The following is a 22,406-nucleotide window of genomic DNA, read 5'->3' on the forward strand; positions in this document are numbered from 1 at the left end:
GCATTTTTCTTTCTTCAATCCTATGTGGAAACGTGCTTGAACAAAATTTCCAGCTTTAAAAACAATTCACCTGACCACATCCAAGCATCACCATTGTCATGCACCCAACAACTGGATCACGCATGTAATCCTGTGCATAAAGACGTCTATTTCTGCCACATCATTCTCTTTTGTCAGAGCTAACATGTGGAGATGGTTGGGTGGGCAAATAGTGTGTGATATAGGAAAGTACATAAATATCGAACAATACCCGGTAGTTATGATTGTTAATAATTCTACCCCTCTAACATATCTGCCAGCCAGCCATAAATTGTTAATTGGTCACTGCAAGTGCCTTAATTATTTAAATTTCAGTGAACTGAGTTTATTCACATGTTAGCTTTCAAAGGTTGTGATGGATACTTGTATAATCCTCGGTTGACAAGATAGACGCAATTTTTATGGATAACAACTTCTTAAATACTGGGAAAAGCGACGTTTTGGTATAGATCCTTATACCGTTGTCAAGCAAGACTAATGAGGGACATAGACTTACTTACTTACTTACTTACTTTGGAGATTTAACGTGCGCTTTCCGACTGATGCGTATTTCGCACACGGGCCCGGCCAGGCCATTTAATGTGTTTCCGAAAGGGGTGAGGGTGGTCTGTGCAACCCAAGAGGGGGCTTTAGGGGTTGCTTATATAGAATTTGGGAATTTTGAGATTTGGAATAGATGCCGATGGGGTTGGGGTGGAGAACTAAGGGAGCTGGGTATGGTGGATGATTGTTTGTTTATGTGATTTTGATTTGGTAGGTTATTGTGTTTTTAGATGCGTTTTATTAGTTCCGTTTTGATTAAGAATACGCCTAAGGCCTTGAAGTTTTCTAGTTTATTTTGTGGGTTTAGTATTGCTTCTAGAGTGAGAGCCTTGTTTAGATTGAGGGTGGTTTGTAATGCGGTTCGATGTGTTAGGTAGTGTGTGCAGTGGATGAGTGCGTGTTCTGGGGTTTCTGGTTGTTTGCAGTGTGGGCAGTTACCTGTAGTGTGTTTTTTAATTTTTTTTAGGTGGTTATTTAGGTTGGTGTGTCCTGTTTGGAGTTTAGTGATTACTCTGTCGATTTTTTTTGATGGATGGAGAATTTTTGGTTTGGTTAGTGGTTTGCTGAGCACTCTTTTGATTTGGCTATTTGAGTTTAGATATAGGTTATGCCATTTTTTGTGTGATTTTTTGTTTGTTTACACTTTTAATTTCTGATTTTGAGATGGGTAAGTTTAAGCTTATTTCTGGGATTTTGAGGGATAGTTTAGCTGCTTTATCGGCGTTTTCATTACCGTATATTCCTACGTGGGCGGGTATCCACAAGAAGGTTATTTGTTTGCCTGCCTTAGTTAGGTCGTTGGAGCTTTTAAGTATTTGATTTATTAATTTAGGTCGGTTTTTGGTATTTTTGTTTTGTAGGGCTTGTAGTCCACTTAGGGAGTCAGTAAGTATTAGGATTTTTTGGTGGTTTTTGGATTCTTGATTGTGGAGGGCTGAGGCCATGCCCATTAGTTCTGCCGTGAATATTGATTGGTTATTTGGGAGTCGGAAGGATTGTGTGGTTTTAGTTGGTTGTGTGGTATGGACTCCGAAACCCGTGTGTTTGGAGGTCGGATCTGAGGATCCGTCCGTGTAAATGTGACACCAATTTGGCCAATTTTTGTGTATGTATGCTAGTGTGGTAGTTTTAGCTATGTTTGGGTCGGTTTGTTTATTTATTTGGCTAGCTAGTGTTGTGTCTATTTTGGGTATTTTAAGTTTAGGGGTGAAGATATTTGATTGTTTGCAGTTTTGTTTAAGATTTTTAATTTGGTGTTCATTTAGGTAGTTTGTTATTCTTTGGGATATTGGGGTAAGTAAGGGGTGTTTACGAGCTAGAGCTTGGTTTTTAGGGCTGATGTTTTGGTTTATTAAGTTTTGGATGAGAGGGTTTGATTGGGACGCGGCCCAGAAATTTAAGCTTAGCTGTTCCCTGCGTAGACTAAGTGGCATTTCTCCTGTTAAGGCCTGAAGTGAGGTGTAGGAGGTGCCATGTTGGGTGCGTGTAATGAGTTTGAGAGCCTGATATTGTATTGAGTCAAGTTTTTTAGATAGAGAGTTGTTTAGGGTGTTGTATATGGCGCAGCCGTAGTCTAGTTTTGATCTAATTAGGGATATGTAGAGAGAGAGGAGAGTATCTTTGGAGGCTCCCCAGTTAGAGCCAGTTAGGCATCTTAGGGTGTTTAGGTCTTTACTGCATTTAGTTGTTAGGTTTTGGATGTGAGCATCCCAGGTGAGATGTTCATCGAAAATAAGTCCTAAGAATTTGGTTTGTTTTTGAAATTTGATTGTTTGATTGTTTAGCTGGAGGATTGGGGAGGCGGGTTTCATGTTTTTATGTTTGAATACTATTCCTGTTGTTTTTTCTGAGTTAAGGGAGAAGCCCCATTTGTCAGCCCATTGTTGTATTTTATTAAGAGATTTTTGGAGTAGATTTTTGGCCATTTTCATGCTTTTAGTGCAGATCCAGATGGCTCCATCATCCGCGAATTTTGATGTGTTTACTTTAGGGGATAGACCCTCGAATAGATCGTTTATCATTATATTGAAGAGGGTGGGGCTGAGGATACTGCCCTGTGGAGTGCCATAGAGGGACATAGAACAGAATATATATATATATAGTGGGTGGGGGATTAATTGTGTCTATCTTGTCATCTGTCAACTTCTAAGTACATGTAATGCCTATCAAACAATTTATCCTCAGTTGAGTTTACTCACTAACTACTATGAGCGTTTTGGCATGACTTCTGTGCTTGTATAAACACAGTCACTGCTAAAAGTGGCGTAAAACCATGCTCACTCACAGTAACTGTTAATCCTCTGTATTGTGCTGGCAAATTGGGGATAAACCTGTGACGGATCAAACTAAGTTAGAATCCTTGTTTATCTGTGACATCTTCCAACTGGTGACATTTTAGTAAACTTGAAAAGTGATGATCAATTTTAATATTCATATTATTACAGTTTTTTAAATTGTAAATAAAACTTTGATATAATTGTGCTAAAATCGTCTGTAGGTAAGTTTAAATGTCATGTCACATCAGCATTTTTTCAGTTATATTGCGGCGAAATAATTGCCAGCTTTTGGGGACTGCATGTAACATGGCTGCTTTTATATTTCTTATACAGGCGCTTGACCTGCAGTAGTGTAGTAGGCCTCAGTAGAGCATGATCAATTAGAATTTTTATTGTGTAAACAAATCAGTGAAGTTTGCAACAGTAGATGAATAAGTTGATAAATTTGGACCGCAGTTACCGATTAACAACTTAAGACATAGAGACAGGTCGTCGATATATTAAACGTTATGGTCCTGTTAAGACGATTGACAGTTAGAACGTTGGAGTAAATGACCCTATATTGTAGGGTCAATCGCTTTTGACATGTTTAAACTCACTTCAAGGCACATGACAAGTCTAAGCTGGCCGCCCTGATTACGTTCTTATGTTTGACAGCAACTATGCCCGTGGATTTCAGAGAAAGATATGATTTTTACCTTGATGTTATTACAATAAGCGAAAATATATTCAAAGTCCACAGTTTGTTTAATAGTACAAAAATTAGAGTGTTAAAAATCAACATTTTCTTTTATTGAACACAATATTTGAACTATATTGCTGTAAATAATCTAGCCTGCTGCCTATGTAACTTAAACATATTTATGTATGATCTTCATATGCCACGTCTTATGGCCTCTATTATCCCTGCTGACACTATCATAGTATTCAATTTCAGTCTGGCACTCCAAGCGTGAATAAGCATTATACATGTGTTGATAAACCACACTGACGCATATACATTTTTGTAGATATGAAACATTCTAGTTAGTTAATTGTGGATACACTGGGCACATATACATAAGAAAGCCCCATGACCAATGAATTGGTACCTTGATATGCAACAAGAAAGAATCTTGTTTATTTCCAGGCCGTCCTGATCATCGTTTACTCCTACTTCATGCATGGTTAGAGGCATCTTCCCGAGGCAAGAGAGTTAACTGGCTATAAAAGTCCAGTTTCCACCCTTGCCGAACTAGACTGGTATTATGGAGTTACATTTTGGCTGGACTAACAAGTCTATGCATAGTCCAATCAAAATCGCGCACCGAAATTGAAATACGGTTCGTAAACTGTCATGCAGATTTCGGTCGATTGCAGGATTTGCAAAGCATGTGCACCACCAACTCATTGTCAGCAGATATTTTTCAAATCTTCTCATGTTTTTAATCAAGGTGCTCACGTGATTTGATGCATTTCGCGATGTTTTATCACAATATAGATATTGATTATCGATCAGATCGTCCTGACCAGGTGCAACCATTTTGTGTGAAGCAAACACAAATGATACGAGAGGTGGAATCTGATTGGTCCTTAAGGGAGGCTTAGAAGGGACATAATAGGTAAAAGCCACTGGTGGCGCTACGATCGAGCCCAGTAATTCCAGACTAGTTCGGCAAGGGTGGAAACTGGACTTTTAAAGTCAGTTAACTCTCTTGCCTTGGGAAGATGGGTTAGAGGCAAGATCAAAGGCGCCGCCCAGCATTTATTAGACAACAGACAGGGTTGTCTGTTTGGCTTTGAACCACCATCCCCACCCTGTCGGTAGGGGTTATCTAATCGATTAGCACATAACTGTGTCCAGTTTACCGCGGGGTTTGATGCGGTGTCAGTGTCGAATGGTTTTGTGATAGTTGTGCAAATGTGTGTTGTATATCGTATATTTTTGTTACTAACTATCTTCTTATTTGCTAAAAGAAAACGGATATTACCAAGAGTAAGTTAGCCAACTGGCATATCCACTGCCTGCTACATTCCTTATATAGCCTAACCGTCCTGTTTGTGTGTACTAGACGTAACATCCGAAGACTAATAAAGTCAATTACACGCATTTACACATGGAAGAAATTTATAGTTGATATTGTATATTTTTTAATCAATCTAAACACATGTATATCAAAATAACAAATAAACAAGTCCATGGAAAATGCTTTGTTGCACAATAATGGTTTTTTTGCTTTCAGTTTGACATTATATATCATAACAGAGTAAGCAGGTAAGAGAAGGTTTGGGATTCCTCTTGAAAGTACTAAAATAACTGGTGTTTACAGAACAGAGAGTTTTTATGATAAAAACATTGACTATAAATTTCTTCTCTCATTTTCCAATGTAGTTCACTTCAAATATCTTCTCTTTTTCTAAACTGTTAAGAAAAAATGTTAACATGATCACAAGGTAATGAGCCTGTTGAATGTTACCCTGTGAGATCTGTCAAATCCATCACGGATTTGATGCTATCTACAGGTTCAGCCATTTCCAATTTCCTCCACTAGTTATTGGAAACGTTCAGGAAAATATTTCCTTTCTCCCTTAATCCCATCTTTCATGCATGTAAAACATATACTTAGTGAGAGCTTTGTATAATCCATACAATAAACTAATGTTCATTCATTATGATATTGAATTTTATGATTTAACACACACACATGTATGTACAGTTTGACAGATTATAATAATATGAATATAAAAAAGCATCACCACTTCACAAGTTCACTACAATGTCACCAGTGGGAAGTTGTCGCTGATCAACACGGATTCTAACCAAGTCTGATCTTTGTTTACCATGGAATGCATGAACTGGTTGAGTGACTTCTTCCCATCAGAATTACACACAGAGAAAGAAAGGGCTCAAAATCCTGAAGATATCCTGTATAGATGGTATTAAGTATTCACAACCAATTTCCTCTAATAATAAAATGTTCCATTTGACATTACTAAGCACCAATACTCAGCAGGATCATTTGGGCAATTGTAAAAATCACCTCTGATGTGAAACCCCCAGTGATTGTTAAGATAACAAATCCTATCTGTAGTCAGACAACATGACAGTCTATATTCATTTCCAATATCCTCCAGTAAATAGGGGGTAATGCCAGAATAACACCCTCTGAAAAGATACCTCTAGTCCCCCACCAAACCTCCTCTTATTAACTTTTACCATAAACAAACAAAAAGTTAGGGTGTGGGGAAATGTCCAGTATTGAATATCAAGAGAACTATTTTTTCATAACGAAATACTAGATACCCTTATGGACCTTCTATTACAAGAAATACATCTTCTTGTAGACCTTTCAATTTCAACGGTTATATGCTACTTACGTTTAAATGTATCCAATTTTACAGTTAAAAAGGTGTTGAAATATGTTAATGTGTCAAAAGTATTCAATATATCTTCACACGCAATGCTTGTTGCATTAACATTCATTCATTATCATTATCAAGTTTTAGGTTTTATGTCAACTTCTGTATTTCGTCGACGGGGTAGACAGGGTTGAATAATAAACAAGAGTTTGCCACTAAAGTGGCTATATCCCCCGCCCCTGTTGGAGAATTTATGACATAATTAAATCTAAACAAACCCTAATTTTTTTTAACCAAGGTGGAACTTGTCATGGAAATTGTAAAAAAAAGATGAGTTTGGAACCTAAGTCCATCTTGTTGCCATGGAAACGTAAAAAATAAAAATTTCTAAAATTTCTCAATAGCAAAAGGCACCAGTTCAGCATGTACCTGACAGACCTGCAAAGTTTCATGAAAAAATATAGAACGGTTTATGAGTTATGCTCCGGAAACGAAACGTGACGGACGTACGTAGGTATGTACGGACGGACAGAGCCCGTTTCTATATCCCCCACCAACTTCCTTGGGCGGGGGATAATAATATGATTATTTAATAGATATAAACCACCATACTTAATTGTAGGGGGGGGAGTTTAATGTATTTCATTACATTACATTATTGAGTTAGTACAGATTTAAAGGTATATATGTTGACTATAAATTATAAATGATGTATATATGTAAATACAGATATATCAAATATAATACTAGAACATATGGATTTTGTTACAGAGGGAGAAAGTTTTAAACATAGATAAAATTAAGCCTTAATATATTAGTAATGTACAGCTTTGTTAGATGTAAAGCATAGCAGGATAAAGTAATATAAACAGTTAGGCTGTTTTTCAGTATGAGGGGCTTGCTATATAAAGGAAAACTGAAGTGAACCCCAGCTTCAACATTCATATATTTTTATGTTTACATGTTTTTTAGCGCTTGTACAAGAAACATATTCTCCAGCAAAAGTAATTAAGCATTAAGAAACCTGACAGACACTTTTGACGTTCAATCCGTAATCTGTAGGTTTGTTCATAGGGACAGCACGTCGATCTTTCTGAAGCATTGTTTTCACACAACAGCAGATAATCCCTAAGCTTACTCTGCTCCATTAGCCTTATTCAAAAAAGAATCCGCGAGTAGTTCAGCTCTAGTGACCAACTGCGAGAGTAGGCTTCTTTCCCGGGAATACCTCTGCCTTCTGGCTTCAAACGACTGAAGCATTTATTTTGTTATCTAGGCTTACATACATTTACACACACGCACGCACACACATAAATACACATACATAATTTACATACATTTAATCAATCATACATACAGCCACTTAAAAGTTAACAATAATAATGACAGAGAGATAAACGCAGGTCGGGTAAGTATTATTACCTTGGTTAATCATAAGTTGCCATTTTTTAAACAGTTTTCATTAATGATGGTGCAGAAAAAAGACTAGCAATTAACACTATAACCGTGATGCAATCGCGTTACTGAATACAATCCACAAAGAACAATATATAGGGTGCTTTTTTACTATTTATTCGTTATATGATATCAATAATTCATTTATGGATACTAAAGAATGAATTTATATCACACATTTGATTTTGTTTCATCATGAAATGTTTATTAATATGGCAAATCGTTTTTTAGATATCAATAACTGAATTTATTATCAAATGATGTACTTTATGATCTAAAAGATCAAAAATGGCATTGTATCTATAGCCTTCGTCTCCGTGAACCTTATGCCCATTTTTTTAATAATTCGTGAAGATAGGTACAGTATCGTAACATTTGCATATAGTCATATTCAGATGATGTCTCTACATATATGTAAGGGCAAGCTTCTTCCTTTTGTTTAGTCAGCAGCTTTCCTCCTGGTTATGGATGTGGAACACAGGCTTTAGGGTTACATATGAATCTTGTTATCATTGTATTTTAATGCGATTTGAATATTATTATTTACTATTGTACTTACTTCATGTTTTAAATGAGAAGTTTTATATTTATATGTCACCACAAATTACAATTATTGCTTGTAAGCTCATCACAATTGACAAATGCTCTAAAAGATATGACTATTAAACCATTAATGTACGTTGAAAAATATATATTGTAAATGCCAGAATGATGTATCTTGGATCAAGTAGAAGATATATTAACAGCAGCGCTGTGAATTTATTCAACAAGCCCGTGAAAACAACACTGCTTTAGCTCAATGTTTACCACTACTGGCGGCCATTATGCAACGGCCATCTTACACATACCGGTAACCCTGCGCTCACGTCTACAGGTCTTTTCCTGTGGTACGGTAATTAGTAGAACCCCCTCCCTCAAGTGTATCCTCCATGATATAACCTACTCTCATTAATTAAATGCTGCCCTTACCCAGCGTCATGGCTATGGAGCTGAGGCAAAGAGGCCCAACCATCATAAAGTAATTAGGGTCCATTAAAAACAATGCTCCACCAAACCTCATAAACATGATCACTGAAAGTCGTACTATAGGCGTTTAATGTCAAATCACAAAAAAAGCATTTGAATAGCATCAACATTTAGCAGGATCATGTATTCTCTTAACACCATCGCAAAACATCATGTAGAAGCCACAGCAGTACTCATATTTTCCAAGAAAATCACATCTAAAAATGAAACATCAGCAAGTACAGCGGACGGGTTCCACACGAGTGACCAACGGGGTGCACACGGGTTGTGTAACGCGTTGCCCATGCGTGTAAGGGGAATGAACTTCTAGGCAGTAGTGTATACTATTCAAAGGGAGTTTCTTTCTAATTTGACTGGTGGGTATTGCAACACACAGCCTTCCAATTGTGCTTGTCCTTAACTTGTTTTGAGTAGTATATATATAGCCATACCAAGGTTGCGACAAGGATACATTTGACTCTCATTTCCTGGTTCACATCTGATGTCTGCAAAGACGTCTTTCACAAACTGTTGAAGGTGAACATCTGTCCACTCAGTCCAATCAAAGGTATCTCCACTGTGTTGAACTGTATTTTTGACATCCAACAGGGTGCAACTCTGTTCATCTTCCTCAATGAAATTTTCCAGTAAGATTTTACGAACCACAGATTTTGAATTCTTAGCTGCAGTGGCTGGTTGTTCCTTGGTTGCCTCTAAGAACAAAAAGAGTACATGATGTAGTCAGCATAAAATTCCTTTTTTCCTGTGACATAACTATTAATACCACGTGCACGGTACGATGTTCCCCGAGGTTGGCGTACCCCAGCTTCATCCACAACAACTCACGAGATACTTCCCTCTCAAAAATAATGTCGTGCAATATATGACGTCTTCAAGTTCATATGTTCAAATCTCCAGAAATGATGTCATCACAGAACAATGTTTTATTTTGAAATAAACTATGCTTCGCTCTTCGTTGTTCTTTGCAATTTATCGTATAGCTATCTTACAGTGATCAGCAGTACCTCAATAAAAAAAACTAAACTTTCTTAACACCCTGCATGATTTTACCGGTAGGTCATGTCCCATCAGCCATACGCCCATTTGTCATACTCCCAATAGTTATACAGCAAATGAGGGATTGGTTAAAACAACAAGAGGGATATACCCTTTGGTCAAAATGGATAAGTCCACTGATTAGAAAGCTTGGGATTAGTTTATTATGAAAACATAATATACATTGAAGTTATTTGAACATAATACATGACAGACTTTGATAATCAAAACATTCAAATTAATGTTATTTAAATAAATACCTATGATGTTTTAGGAACAAGTACAGGATTTATCTCAAACTATTTCCTGTTCTTTACTGAGTTAAATTGAGTTTACTCAATTTAGTGAAAAAACACAAACTAGTACATAAAAGTGTCTATGTTTTAGACTCAAGCCAGTTGCAGTTTGTACTCCAAGCGAGCAACACCTCTCCAAGCCTCCAGAGCCTCCTCAAGCCCACGCACAGCACCGCTGATAGCAAGCCCAGGGAGAACTTCAAAGGTAATTATATAACCACTCACCCATCCATTCACAACAACCTACACCTCCTAATCAACGCTCACACCCAAGCCCAAACCTAAAACTACACTCACAAAGCCCACCTAAACAAACTCAAACACTTCAAATTAAAACACAAGCCCTCCAATTAATCTCTTAAAGCTTTAAACAACTCACAAACCCAAAACATCCAAAACACCGCAAACACTGCTCACCCCTTCCAAAACACTCCATCCACAACCCCTCACCTCAAACACCCAAACTCACACACACATCCTATACACCCAATCCCAGCATGACAGACCAAAGACAAATCGAGATATGCGAAATATCTGGCATTACATCCCCTACACCTGCGGAGGCGCACAACACCTCCGACAGGGCAACACCCTCACTCATTCCCGCAGGCTACGGCGATGAAGACCCTCAAGCCTCCTACATGGAAACTCAACCCAGCACCCCACCTCCCCAAGCATGCAACTCAAAAAAACGCAAACTAGACGCATCGGCATCACCTACCTCACACACCCTCTCACCCGCAGCCCTCATCACCACATGGGCCCTCTACTTTTTTTCGGCCACCCCCTCAGTACAACTAGCTCCAACACTGACCATAAATAAAATAGGCATGTGGCTAAGGCAACAAAAAATCAATTACCTAAACATCAAACGTAGTTTCAAAGGATATCAGATAATCTTCCCAAATCAAGAATCCTACATAGCAGCAACTAAAATTAAACAAATATTCCAATTCACCGTAAATAGCTCTAAACCTAACTGGCAAATATACACTAGGGGAGTTATTCGAGTGCACCCAAGGGAAACCGACGAGGACCTCGACATATACCCCAAAGAAGCTAACACTATCCAAACCCAACCACAAATAACTAGCCTCCGCAGGATTAAATCAAACAGAAACAGGAAAACCACCCCCACACCTATTGTAATAATAAACTTCAAAAAAACAGCTAAACACCCTGAAGCCCCCAAACATATCACTTTCGGCGCTAACCATAACTTAGAGGTCAAACCATACATCAAGCAAGTAAAGCAATGTTCAAATTGCCTACAATATAATCACACCGCTAACCAATGTACTTTCAAAAAAACTAAATGCAAAAACTGTGCTCAAACGGACTGCCCAGGCATATGCACACCCTGGTGCATCCACTGCAAATCCATAAAACACTCATCACTCTCGAACCAATGCCCCCACAGACTATCACTCACCCAACAGGCCAACAGACATATAGACATAAACACGGCCAAAATCCAAACCAAAAAACCCACACCGCAAGCATACAAACCACTACTACCAACACCACCCTCAAACAACAACACTCACGCACGCAAAACAGTATACCCAGTCTCCGTATGGGACCAAAATCAGCGAGACGCATACATCGCAAATGAAACAAACACCCCACACATCCCACAAACTCACACTCTCACCCTCCCCGCCTCTCACCCTACAATTACCACATCTACACCCGCAAGCAAAACCCAACGCACAACGACCACCACACAACCAGCACCAACACAAGCCATCACAACAACACTACAGGCAACCCCCGAACACCCAGTCAACAGGGAAACTACAGAAACCACTCAGACTCTCGCACCCAAACCCAGCATGCAACCCACCACCGAACAGATTGACCAAACTAAAGACAACTTAACCGAGGAAGAGGACGAGTACACATCCTCAGAGGAAATAAACGAGCTTACCTTGTCAGCCCCAAAAACCAAAAGCTATAGAAAAAAACTCACCCAAAACGTAGCAAGCAAAAATCTAAACAACTTAGTCCTCCTACTAGCTTACGTGTTAAAGCAGTCTAATCCAGAAGCCAGCTCCAAAGCCTTCTTTGGTGTAGCACATAAACTAAAACTCGTCACCACCTCTTTCGACCGTTTCAGCAGCAACCTTAATAACCTACTAAAGTAAATACCTAAACCAAGCCTAAACCAAACATAAATCCACCCAGTTTCCCAATGGAAGGCCTAAACATTTTTCAATGGAATGCCAATGGCCTCGCCGGCCATGGTTCTGAACTCAAAGCTAAATTCAAAATAGATAAAGGTCCCCATGTAGCTTGTATTCAAGAAACCAAATTCTCACATAAAACTAAATTCAACCTACCAAATTATAACGCAGTGAGAACCGACAGGTCCAAAACCATGCCAGGCAGAACAGGAGGAGGTCTAATCATCTACGTTAGAGAGGATATTAACTACGAGGAAGTTAAAGTAAACACTCCTAATCTAGAAGCTAATGGAATCCAAGTCACCATCAATAACCAAAAAATAAAAATCATTAACATCTATCACTCAACACTAAAACCAATTAAAGATACAGACCTAGATGTCCTTTACCAATTAGGAAATAAATCAACCATCTTCCTAGGAGACTTCAATGCCCATCATCCTACCTGGGGCATTGCAGATAAACTAGACAACCATGGACAACTAATATCAGAGTGGATCGAAAAAAATGACCTAATACTATTAAACAATAACCAACCAACTAGATACGACAAAACCCACCACACCATGTCGGCTATCGACTTAACAATATGTACGCCAGACTTAGCACAAAGTCTGATGTGGGACGTCCACCCAGTACCTCTAGGCAGCGACCACTTTCCCATAAATATAACCCTAGGAAATATAAAAATACCAAATCAAACCCCTAAACAGGAACCTAAATTTCAGTACAAAAACGCCAACTGGGACCAATTCCAAGAATTATGCAACGAAGCTAATCTAAACGATTTAGAAACAACAGACCCCGAAACATTCTGTCAAAACCTAACTAACTTCATAATCAACGCAGCCAAATCCGCAATCCCCTTCAAATCATCCAACCCAGGAAAACCCACTGTTCCTTGGTGGAATGAGGAAATAGAGCTAACTAGACTAAAACGCAAATCAGCTTTCAACAGAGCTAAACGAGACCCCTCTCATCTCAAAACAGCTCATGAACTTAACCACCAAGTGCAAAACCTAGTTAAAACTGCTAAAACCAAAAACTGGAAAAAATTCTGTGAGGAGCTAAATCACCACACCGACGCTGGCAAAATTCACGCCATCCGAGGCATCAAACGGCACAAAAAAAGCCCCAATATAAACAACTCAACTAACCCCACCCAAAAGGCCAACAACCTAGCCGAACACTTCTCTAAAGTTAGCAGCAACAGTAACTTTAGTAAGAAATTCCAAGATAAACTAAATAAAAAAACCAAATTCTCCAAAGAAAACAGACAAGACAACCTAGAAATAAATCAACCTTACACCATAGAAGAACTAAATCACGTACTAAACAATAGAAAAAAAGGAACAGCCCCTGGCCTAGACCTCACCTCTTACCAAATAATCAAACACTTACCTACCAAACTACTCCAAACTTTACTTAAACTATACAACCTAGTCTACCTAAACGGACAGGTCCCATCCTCATGGAAGGAAGCTCTAGTAATCCCAATACCTAAACCAAATAAACCAGCAGATCAGGCAAACTCCTATAGGCCCATCTCCTTAACCTCAAATCTCTGCAAAATAATGGAACTTATGACTAAAAATAGGCTACAGCACTACCTAGACCAAAACAACATCATAAATCCTGACCAAAGCGGTTTCACTCCTGGCCGATCAACTCTCGATAACCTTGCCCGACTAGAACAGGATATAAAAACAGGACAGCTAAACAAGCAATACACCATAGGCATATTCCTCGACTTCTCTAAAGCTTTCGATATGGTATGGCACCACGGGCTAATACAAAAACTAAAAAAAATAGGACTAAAAGGTCAAATAATAAACTTCATCCAAGATTTCCTAAACAATCGCAAAATTACCGTGGGTATAGACCATACACTATCGGACCAGTGTCCCCTAGAAAATGGCACTCCCCAGGGCAGCATCCTCAGCCCTACCCTCTTCAATATAATGATAAATGATCTATTCGAGGGATTATCCCCTAAACTAAACACTTCAAAATTCGCGGATGACGGAGCCCTATGGATCCGCACTAAAAGCATTAAAATGGCAGAAAACTTAATCCAAAAATCTCTAAATAAAATACAACAATGGGCTGACAAATGGGGCTTCTCCCTTAACTCAGATAAAACAACAGGAGTAGTATTCAAACATAAAAACATGAAACCTGCCTACACAATCCTCCAGCTAAACAACCAAACAATCAAATTCCAAAAACAAACAAAATTCTTAGGACTCATTTTCGATCAACACCTCACCTGGGAGGCTCACGTCCAAAACCTAAAAACTAGATGCAGCAAAGACCTTAACACATTAAGATGTCTCGCCGGCTCTAACTGGGGAGCCTCCAAAGATACCCTCCTCTCACTATATACAACACTAATTAGATCAAAACTAGACTACGGCTGTGCCATATACAATACCCTAAACAACTCTCTTTCTAAAAAACTTGACTCAATACAATATCAGGCTCTCAAACTAATTACACGCACCCAACATGGCACCTCCTGCACCTCACTTCAGGCCCTTACAGGAGAAATGCCACTAAATCTACGCAGGGAACATCTAAGCCTTAATTTCTGGGCCGCGTCCCAAACAAACCCTCTCATCCAAAACCTAATTAACCAAAACATTAGCCCAAGAAACCAAGCTCTAGCTCGCAAACACCCCTTACTCACCCCAATATCCCAAAGAATAACTAACTACCTCAATGAACACCAAACTCAAAATCTTAAACAAAACTGCAAAAAATCAAATATCTTCACCCCTAAACTCAAAATACCCCAAATAGACACAACGCTAGCTAACCAAATAAATAAACAAACCGACCCAAACATAGCTAAAACCACCACACTTGCATACATACACGAAAATTGGCCAAATTGGTGTCACATATACACTGATGGATCTTCAGACCCGATCTCCAACCACACAGGCTTCGGAGTCCATACCACACAACCAGTTATATCCACACAATCTTACCGACTCCCTAACAACCAATCTATATTCACGGCCGAACTTATGGGCATGGCCTCAGCCCTGCATAACCAACAATCTAAAAACAACAAAAAAATCCTAATTCTCACTGACTCCCTTAGTGGACTACAAGCCCTCCAAAACAAAAATACCAAAAAACGACCTAAATTAATAAACCAAATACTTAAAAGCTCCAACGACCTAACAAAAGCAGGCAAACAAATAACCTTCTTGTGGATCCCCGCGCACGTAGGAATTTACGGCAATGAAAGCGCCGATAAAGCAGCTAAATTATCTCTCAAAATACCAGAAATAAGCCTAAACCTACCCATCTCAAAATCAGAAATTAAAAGTGTAAACAAACAAAAAATAACCAAAAAATGGCATAATCAATATCAAAACTCAAATAGCCAAATCAAAAAAGTGCTCAGAAAACCACTAGCCAAACCTAAAATCCTACACCCCTCTAAAAAAATTGACAGATTAATTACAAAACTCCAAACAGGACACACCAACCTAAATAACCACCTAAAACATCTTAAAAGACACACCACAGGCAACTGCCCCCACTGCAAACAACCCGAAACCACAGAACACGCACTCATTCACTGCACCCACTATCAAACACACAGAACCACACTACAAACCACCCTCAATCTAAATAAGGTTCCTACTCTAGATGAAATACTAAACCCTGAAAATAAACTAGAAAACTTCAAGGCCCTAGGCGTATTCCTAATCAAAACAGACCTAATTAAGCGCATCTAAAAATTAATTAATCTACCAATCCAAAATCCAATAAACATACAAACACCCACCTCACCCGGCTCCCTTAGTTCCCTCCTCCACCCACCTCGGCATTTATTCCAAATTTAAAAATTTCAAAAAATCAATATAAGCAACCCCTAAAAGCCCCCTCTTGGGTTGCACACACCACTTTCACCCTTCTCGGAATACACTAAATGGTCCGACCAGGCCCGTGTGCGAAATACGCTGTAGTCGGAAAGCGCACGTTAAATCTTTTATATCAGTCAGTCAGACTCAAGCACTATCCCTCAAAATCCCAGAAATAAGCTTAAACTTACCCATCTCAAAATCAGAAATTAAAAGCGTAAACAAGCAAAGAATCACCAAAAAATGGCATAACCTATATCTAAACTCAAATAGCCAAATCAAAAAAGTACTCAGCACACCACTAACCAAACCAAAAATTCTCCATCCATCAAAAAAAATCGACAGAGTAATCCAACTCCAAACAGGACACACCAACCTAAATAACCACCTAAATTTTTTTAAAAAACACACAAGAGGTAACTGCCCACACTGCAAACAACTAGAAACCCCAGAACACGCACTCAACCACTGCACACACTACCTAACACATCGAACCGCATTACAAACCACCCTCAATCTAAACAAGGCTCTCACTCTAGAAGCAATACTAAACCCACAAAATAAACTAGAAAACTTCAAGGTCTTAGGCGTATTCTTAATCAAAACGGAACTAATAAAACACATCTAAAAACACTATAATCTACCAAATCAAAATCACATAAACAAACAAACATCCACCATACCCAGCTCCCTTAGTTCCTACTCCCCAACCCCATTGGCATCTATTCCAAATCTCAAAATTCCCAAATTCTATATAAGCAACCCCTAAAGCCCCCTCTTGGGTTGCACACATCACTTTCGCCCCTTTCGGAAACACATTAAATGGCCTGGCCGGGCCCGTGTGCGAAATACGCATCAGTCGGAAAGCGCACGTTAAATCTCCAAAGTAAGTAAGTATGACTCTAGCATATCACTCTTGTTATCATGGCAGGATTGATTGAAGTGGAATATGTTACTTCTAGGCGAGGTACAGAGCAGGTACTGTTTCAAGGTCACCTTCACAACAAGAACTCTGCAAAGGAACACTGGAAGTGTGTAGTGAAAACTTGAAGTGGTAGAGTTACAACAGTTGGAAACTATGTCAGGAGCACCACTCCTCATAACCACGGCCCACAAGAACCTGACACAGATTTGTCAGTAACATGAGGAAAAGGGTCAGAGAAGAGATCACCCCGATGCCAACCTTGTACCAGGAAGCAGTTGCCCAACAAGATCCTGAAGTAGTAACTCATCTACCATCCAGAGAGAGAGGGAAAGTACAAGACTTGGGGTTAGCTGTCCCATACCAAGAAAATCCTGGGGTCAGACGCTGGGTCAGAAGAGCATCATTCCTGGCTCTGTTACCGGAAGCTGACGTCCAAGATGCCTGGGTCGACGCCATGGAGAACGCTGGTGAAGGCTCAGAGATTTAATGATTATATTGTAACAACTTGGGTTGATGATGATGCTAGATTCCCCATCCCTCTATGGAATCATCACCCAAACATTGGACCTCGCACGAACAATAATCTGGAAGGCTTCCACTACCGACTGAGCAAGTCTCTGCCACATCATCATCCAAACATTTATCGTTTTGTTAACTGATCAAGCAGATTGAGAAGTCTGAATCTGCCAAGATGCGACAAATTGACTTTGGTGCTGCTCCCCAATACAGAAAGCAAGTGTATCGCGAGAAAGAAAACCGACTCATCAGATTGTTGGACCAACTCCAAGTAGGTCAGAAAAATTGTGTTCAGTTTCTGGATGCTGAAATGTGAAACTGCAAAATGTTAATATGTGATCCTGCGTTGATGATCATTTAACTTACAGTGATTACTTAATGTGATTATTTATGTATATATGTCATATAAGATTATAGGTCATTGAGGATATGATTAATATATATGCTATGCTGAAGAGTATTAAAAGATTATTAAAAGTTGTAATTTTGTTTTTTTTTGGATCATTCCACTTTAATTGTGGGTATTACAAAGGTAGTTGTTGGTACAGTCAACCATACCATATGTTGTTTTAACCCATATGACTAATGGGCCGTATGACTAATGGGAGGACACCTGATTTTACTAATAAGAAGCTCTGTTAAAGGGCCTGTTCAACAATAATAGAAGGATTTAAAGGAACATTATTTATAGTTATCGCTATCATGTCTAATTAAAGCATAAAAAAGGATATTTTGTTTTATTTTTCTGTTTTGATTAGGTTTGCATTTCTGAAAATATTCATCGCTCCTGAATTATAAGTGCAAAAAACCCTTTGAAAGGTTATATTTTGGCTTGTCATAAGCTAAATTTCTGTTGAAACAATCTTCATTTGTAGATATCATAAAGGACATTTAAGAATAAGTGCATAAAAAGAATCAGAATTTTTGAATGAAACATATTTGATATTTCATCTCTTTGAATGGTTGCCACAAGGTTTCTTGTCACTACTGTTATCAGAACTACAAAGTAAAAATATATCCCCCTGCGGACTGCTTAAACCTGTAAAGTCTGACCCTTTGAATACCATTACGGTTGGTTATTTTTTTGAAGAGTTAGAAGAAACTTAAAAAGCAAAAAACAAAATATGAGTGATTTTTCTTATCCCAAATATATTAATACCATTATACTGTTCCTGGTATTGAAATCAAAACTTCATGTCATTGTGCATTGTGCATTTCTGTATTTCTTTTCCATAATATATGCAGTTGCAGAAGTATTACATAATCATAGCATACCGGGGTAACGTCTATTTTATATACTTATCCTGCATTACATATTGCACATTGGCTTACTAACTGGAAATTAATGACGATCTAGTAGTGTCATCAGTACTCTTTGGCCCAACATAACCTACGGGACATCAGGTGTCTGAAGAGATGCCTCCTATATGTCATTATTGTCTTCACAAACTACCCTCAGGACTGATGGTACAGCGGTGAGGAAGAAGTCTGTCACGGGAGGGTCCTTGGGTAATGCAGGATAAGTATATAAAATAGACATAATACTCTGATTATGTAACATTTTTTACTTATCTTGCATTACATTTTGCACTTTATCCAATGGTAGGTGGTGTTGGAGCGTATCTTCAGTCAAGTGCTAGGATAGCTGTCACGTGACATGGCATCTCATAGAGTGGTCCTCTAGGTTGAGGACCTAGAGGTGGTTAGTCTCTGCTACTCTTCTGCAGCGAGCAGCTGCAACAGTAGCCCTTGTGAACAACCAGACATAACTTTCGGTTCTCTCAAGGAGACCTAGGTTAATTGTCTCGGAATCGCGTGGAAATGGCAACCCAGTGAACTGGAACCAGAACCAAGAGTTAGATAAACTGTGAATGTTTACTACAACTCCTCCCCTCCTCAAACCTGAGAACAGTCTGACTGATGGGGCATGGGGTAGGCTTCTTGGGGTTGGCGATCTGCTGAGCAGCCAACAATGGCCCAAAACTATGTATGCCATTCATGTCTACCACAGACACATCACGGAGGTAATGGCTCGTGAAGACAGTGGTAGAGCTCCAGAAGCACCCCTGTGAAATTGACTGGATGGAACAATTTCTGTGGAGAGCCATGGTTGAAGCCAACACCTGGATCTTGTGGGGGTTGCTGGCCCTGGGGTGCTTCATCATAGACTTGTAGGATTGTGGCTCTCAGCCACAAAGAGATAATGTTCCTGGATATCTCTCCTTTACAAGTCAATGAGGTCAGAATAAACAAGCGGTGCCTGTTCGTCCTCCTGGGCCTCACTGCTTCTACGTAGGCTTTTAGAGTATGGATGGACATAGCAGAAGCTCATCCTGGTCCTCTACCCCAATAATGGAATGGAGGAGTGGTATGGTAAAGCATCTATCTGGTTGGCCGGGCTGCTGATTTTGGGCAATAAAATCCCAGCACAGGCCAAGTTGAACGGATCTTCTGGGGCGTTGTTCCCACTGTACTAGAGTGACATCTTGACCGTGGAGTTCGCTGACCATAGTTGCAGTAGCTGGAGCTAGTAGGAAGATGGCCTTCTGAGTCAGGTTTTGAAAGGAGGCTCTGTTGAGTGGTTCATAGTGGTTCTGAGATGTATGACATTCAAGTCCTATGCTTGGGTACAGAACTTCAACTTCTGGTCCTCCAACCTGAAACTTTTAAAAATCTTATAATAGCAGTCAACTCGGGACAATATCGTAGACAGCTTCCTGTCTTGGTAAACAGTGCAGACGGTGTAGATGGCGGACAGTTACATAGCTATGGTACTACCCTTGAGATGTTTCTTTACTCTTAGGTGGAGCAAGTAGTCCACTATGAAATGCGCTGTTGCCTCTGTGCGGCTCACATCTTTTTGCCTACAGAAGGTCACCAAGGAAGCCCATTGGCCATCTCTTGGTGGATGGTCTTTGGGCCTGGGCTAGAGCCAGGGCAGCTCTCCTAGAATAATCCTTGGCTGTTAATGCCTTCTGCAGACTACGCAGGCATGAAGATGGTACTGCTTTGGAGTTGGATGGAGGCGGTGGCTATGAGGGTCCTGCAGTAGATTCAACCACTCTGGAAACCAAAGAGCTGTTTGGCTTGCGATGTGTAAGAGAAATGGGAACCAGGTTTTTGCTGGACAGTGTGGTGCCAAAAGAATTAGAATCAGGTTGTTGGTTGAGTTGATCTTTTGGATCACCTTGGGCAGGAGTACCGGCAGGGTGAATGCATAGGCACTGAGACCCTCCAAGTCTACGGCCTGAGGCTACAGCATTGGTGACACGAACGTCAGCAGCTGCTTGTCTTGTGGCAAACAGATCGATGTTCGATTGCCCCAACTGCTGACATAGTAGATGGAAGCAGTCCAGGTACAGTTTCAACACTGAGGGATAGGCGGTCCAATGTGACAGCACCTCGGCCATGACGTTCCTACACCCGGGGATGTGTGTCGCTCTGGCCTCTTACGGAATTTCTGTATATTGTGGTAAGAGGAACATCTGGTTCAAGAGGGAGGTCAAGTTGGTCGAACCCTGTTTGTTGTTGAACGAGACAACTGTTGCATTGTCCGTGGCGATCATCTAATTGGTGAGCCCAATGTTGTATTTTTGCCAGGATGACAGCTTCGACTTCCTAGGTCTTTTTTTTCAAAGGGTTATACATCAGGTTCAGAGGTTACACAGTATGTTTAATCAATCGTAGTGAAAATACGTTACATGGATGTACTAGTTGTGAAATAAATATAGCATGCATAACTGAAACACATACATATACACACACACACACACACACACACACACACATATATATATATATATATATATATATATATATATATATACATACATACACATGATATGCCTCAAGAAGAGCATGAAAAGTTGTACCGTAGCAATTATGATAGTATTGCTATTTGAGGCGTAACTTGACCTATAGCATTGTTGTACAGGGCATGATTATTATTTTAATTTGTGTAGGATTTCCCCCCATTTTTGTTCAAATTGTAATAGACCATTGTTTTCTGTGGCAATGAATTTTTCAATCATCGCTGACTCTTTTAGTATTTTCCAAAAATGATCAAAAATTGGTTTCTCACCCTTAATACTTGATATATATATATATATATCTTTTACTGGATATTATAATATGATTAAGTAAAAGTATACTTTTGTCGAATCCAAAAATAACTGAGTATTAGGTAAGTGAGATCCTAGTATTTATGTCAAGGTTTAAAAAGGTTTCCAGTTTGCTCCAAAAGTGTTTAACATATTCACATTCCCAATATACATGTATAAGGTTTTCACCATTTAAGTCACAAAAGGAGCAAATATCATTATCAACTAGTTTCATTTTAAATAATTCCTTTTTGGTGTAAATTATTCTATGGATAAACTTAAACTGAAAGTCAATCAATTTAGTACATTTTCTGAAATGTGAATAAACTTCTTTCCATTGAATATCATCGTCAAAAAGAGATTGCCATTTTCCATTTACTAAGGGTGGTTTTGTTATTGTAATTAGTCTATCATAAAAGTACCTAGATCCTTGAACGGGTATAAATATATCCCTCAATTGTGGACTAAGATTTAAGTCATATATTGGTATTTTGATAAAATGGTTGACAGTGTCTCTCCATTCTTTAGGTATACTAAGTTTAACCTTTTTATAATCTAGTATTATACCCTGTATATCATAACGTACTTTCAATATTTCAAATGGCAGAAATCCATTCTCATTACATAAGTCCTTAATTGTCATTATACCCTTTTTAAACCAATTTTTAATTATGTAGTTTTCATGTTTAAATTGGTGATTTAGCCATAGGGGCTGTGATAGAATTTCGGAAATCTTTTCTGAATCTGTTGTAAATTTTCTGCTGTAATTTCCCCAAACATTTTAAACAT

General features: G+C 39.0%; 1 protein-coding gene across 1 annotated transcript in view; it reads right to left on the minus strand.

Annotated features, from left to right (window-relative positions):
- LOC139450948 (sterile alpha motif domain-containing protein 9-like) overlaps positions 1-22,406 on the minus strand; it is a 46,840-nt gene that overhangs the window by 13,472 nt on the left and 10,962 nt on the right. The window contains exon 3 of the mRNA XM_071232772.1: positions 9,130-9,370. Within this exon, the coding sequence (XP_071088873.1) occupies positions 9,130-9,370 (241 nt within the window). The remainder of the gene's footprint in view (positions 1-9,129; positions 9,371-22,406) is intronic.

Source organism: Haliotis cracherodii, unplaced genomic scaffold (genome assembly GCF_022045235.1).
Source record: "Haliotis cracherodii isolate W230 unplaced genomic scaffold, xgHalCrac1.p SCAF_8, whole genome shotgun sequence".
Taxonomy (NCBI): Eukaryota; Metazoa; Mollusca; class Gastropoda; order Lepetellida; family Haliotidae; genus Haliotis; species Haliotis cracherodii.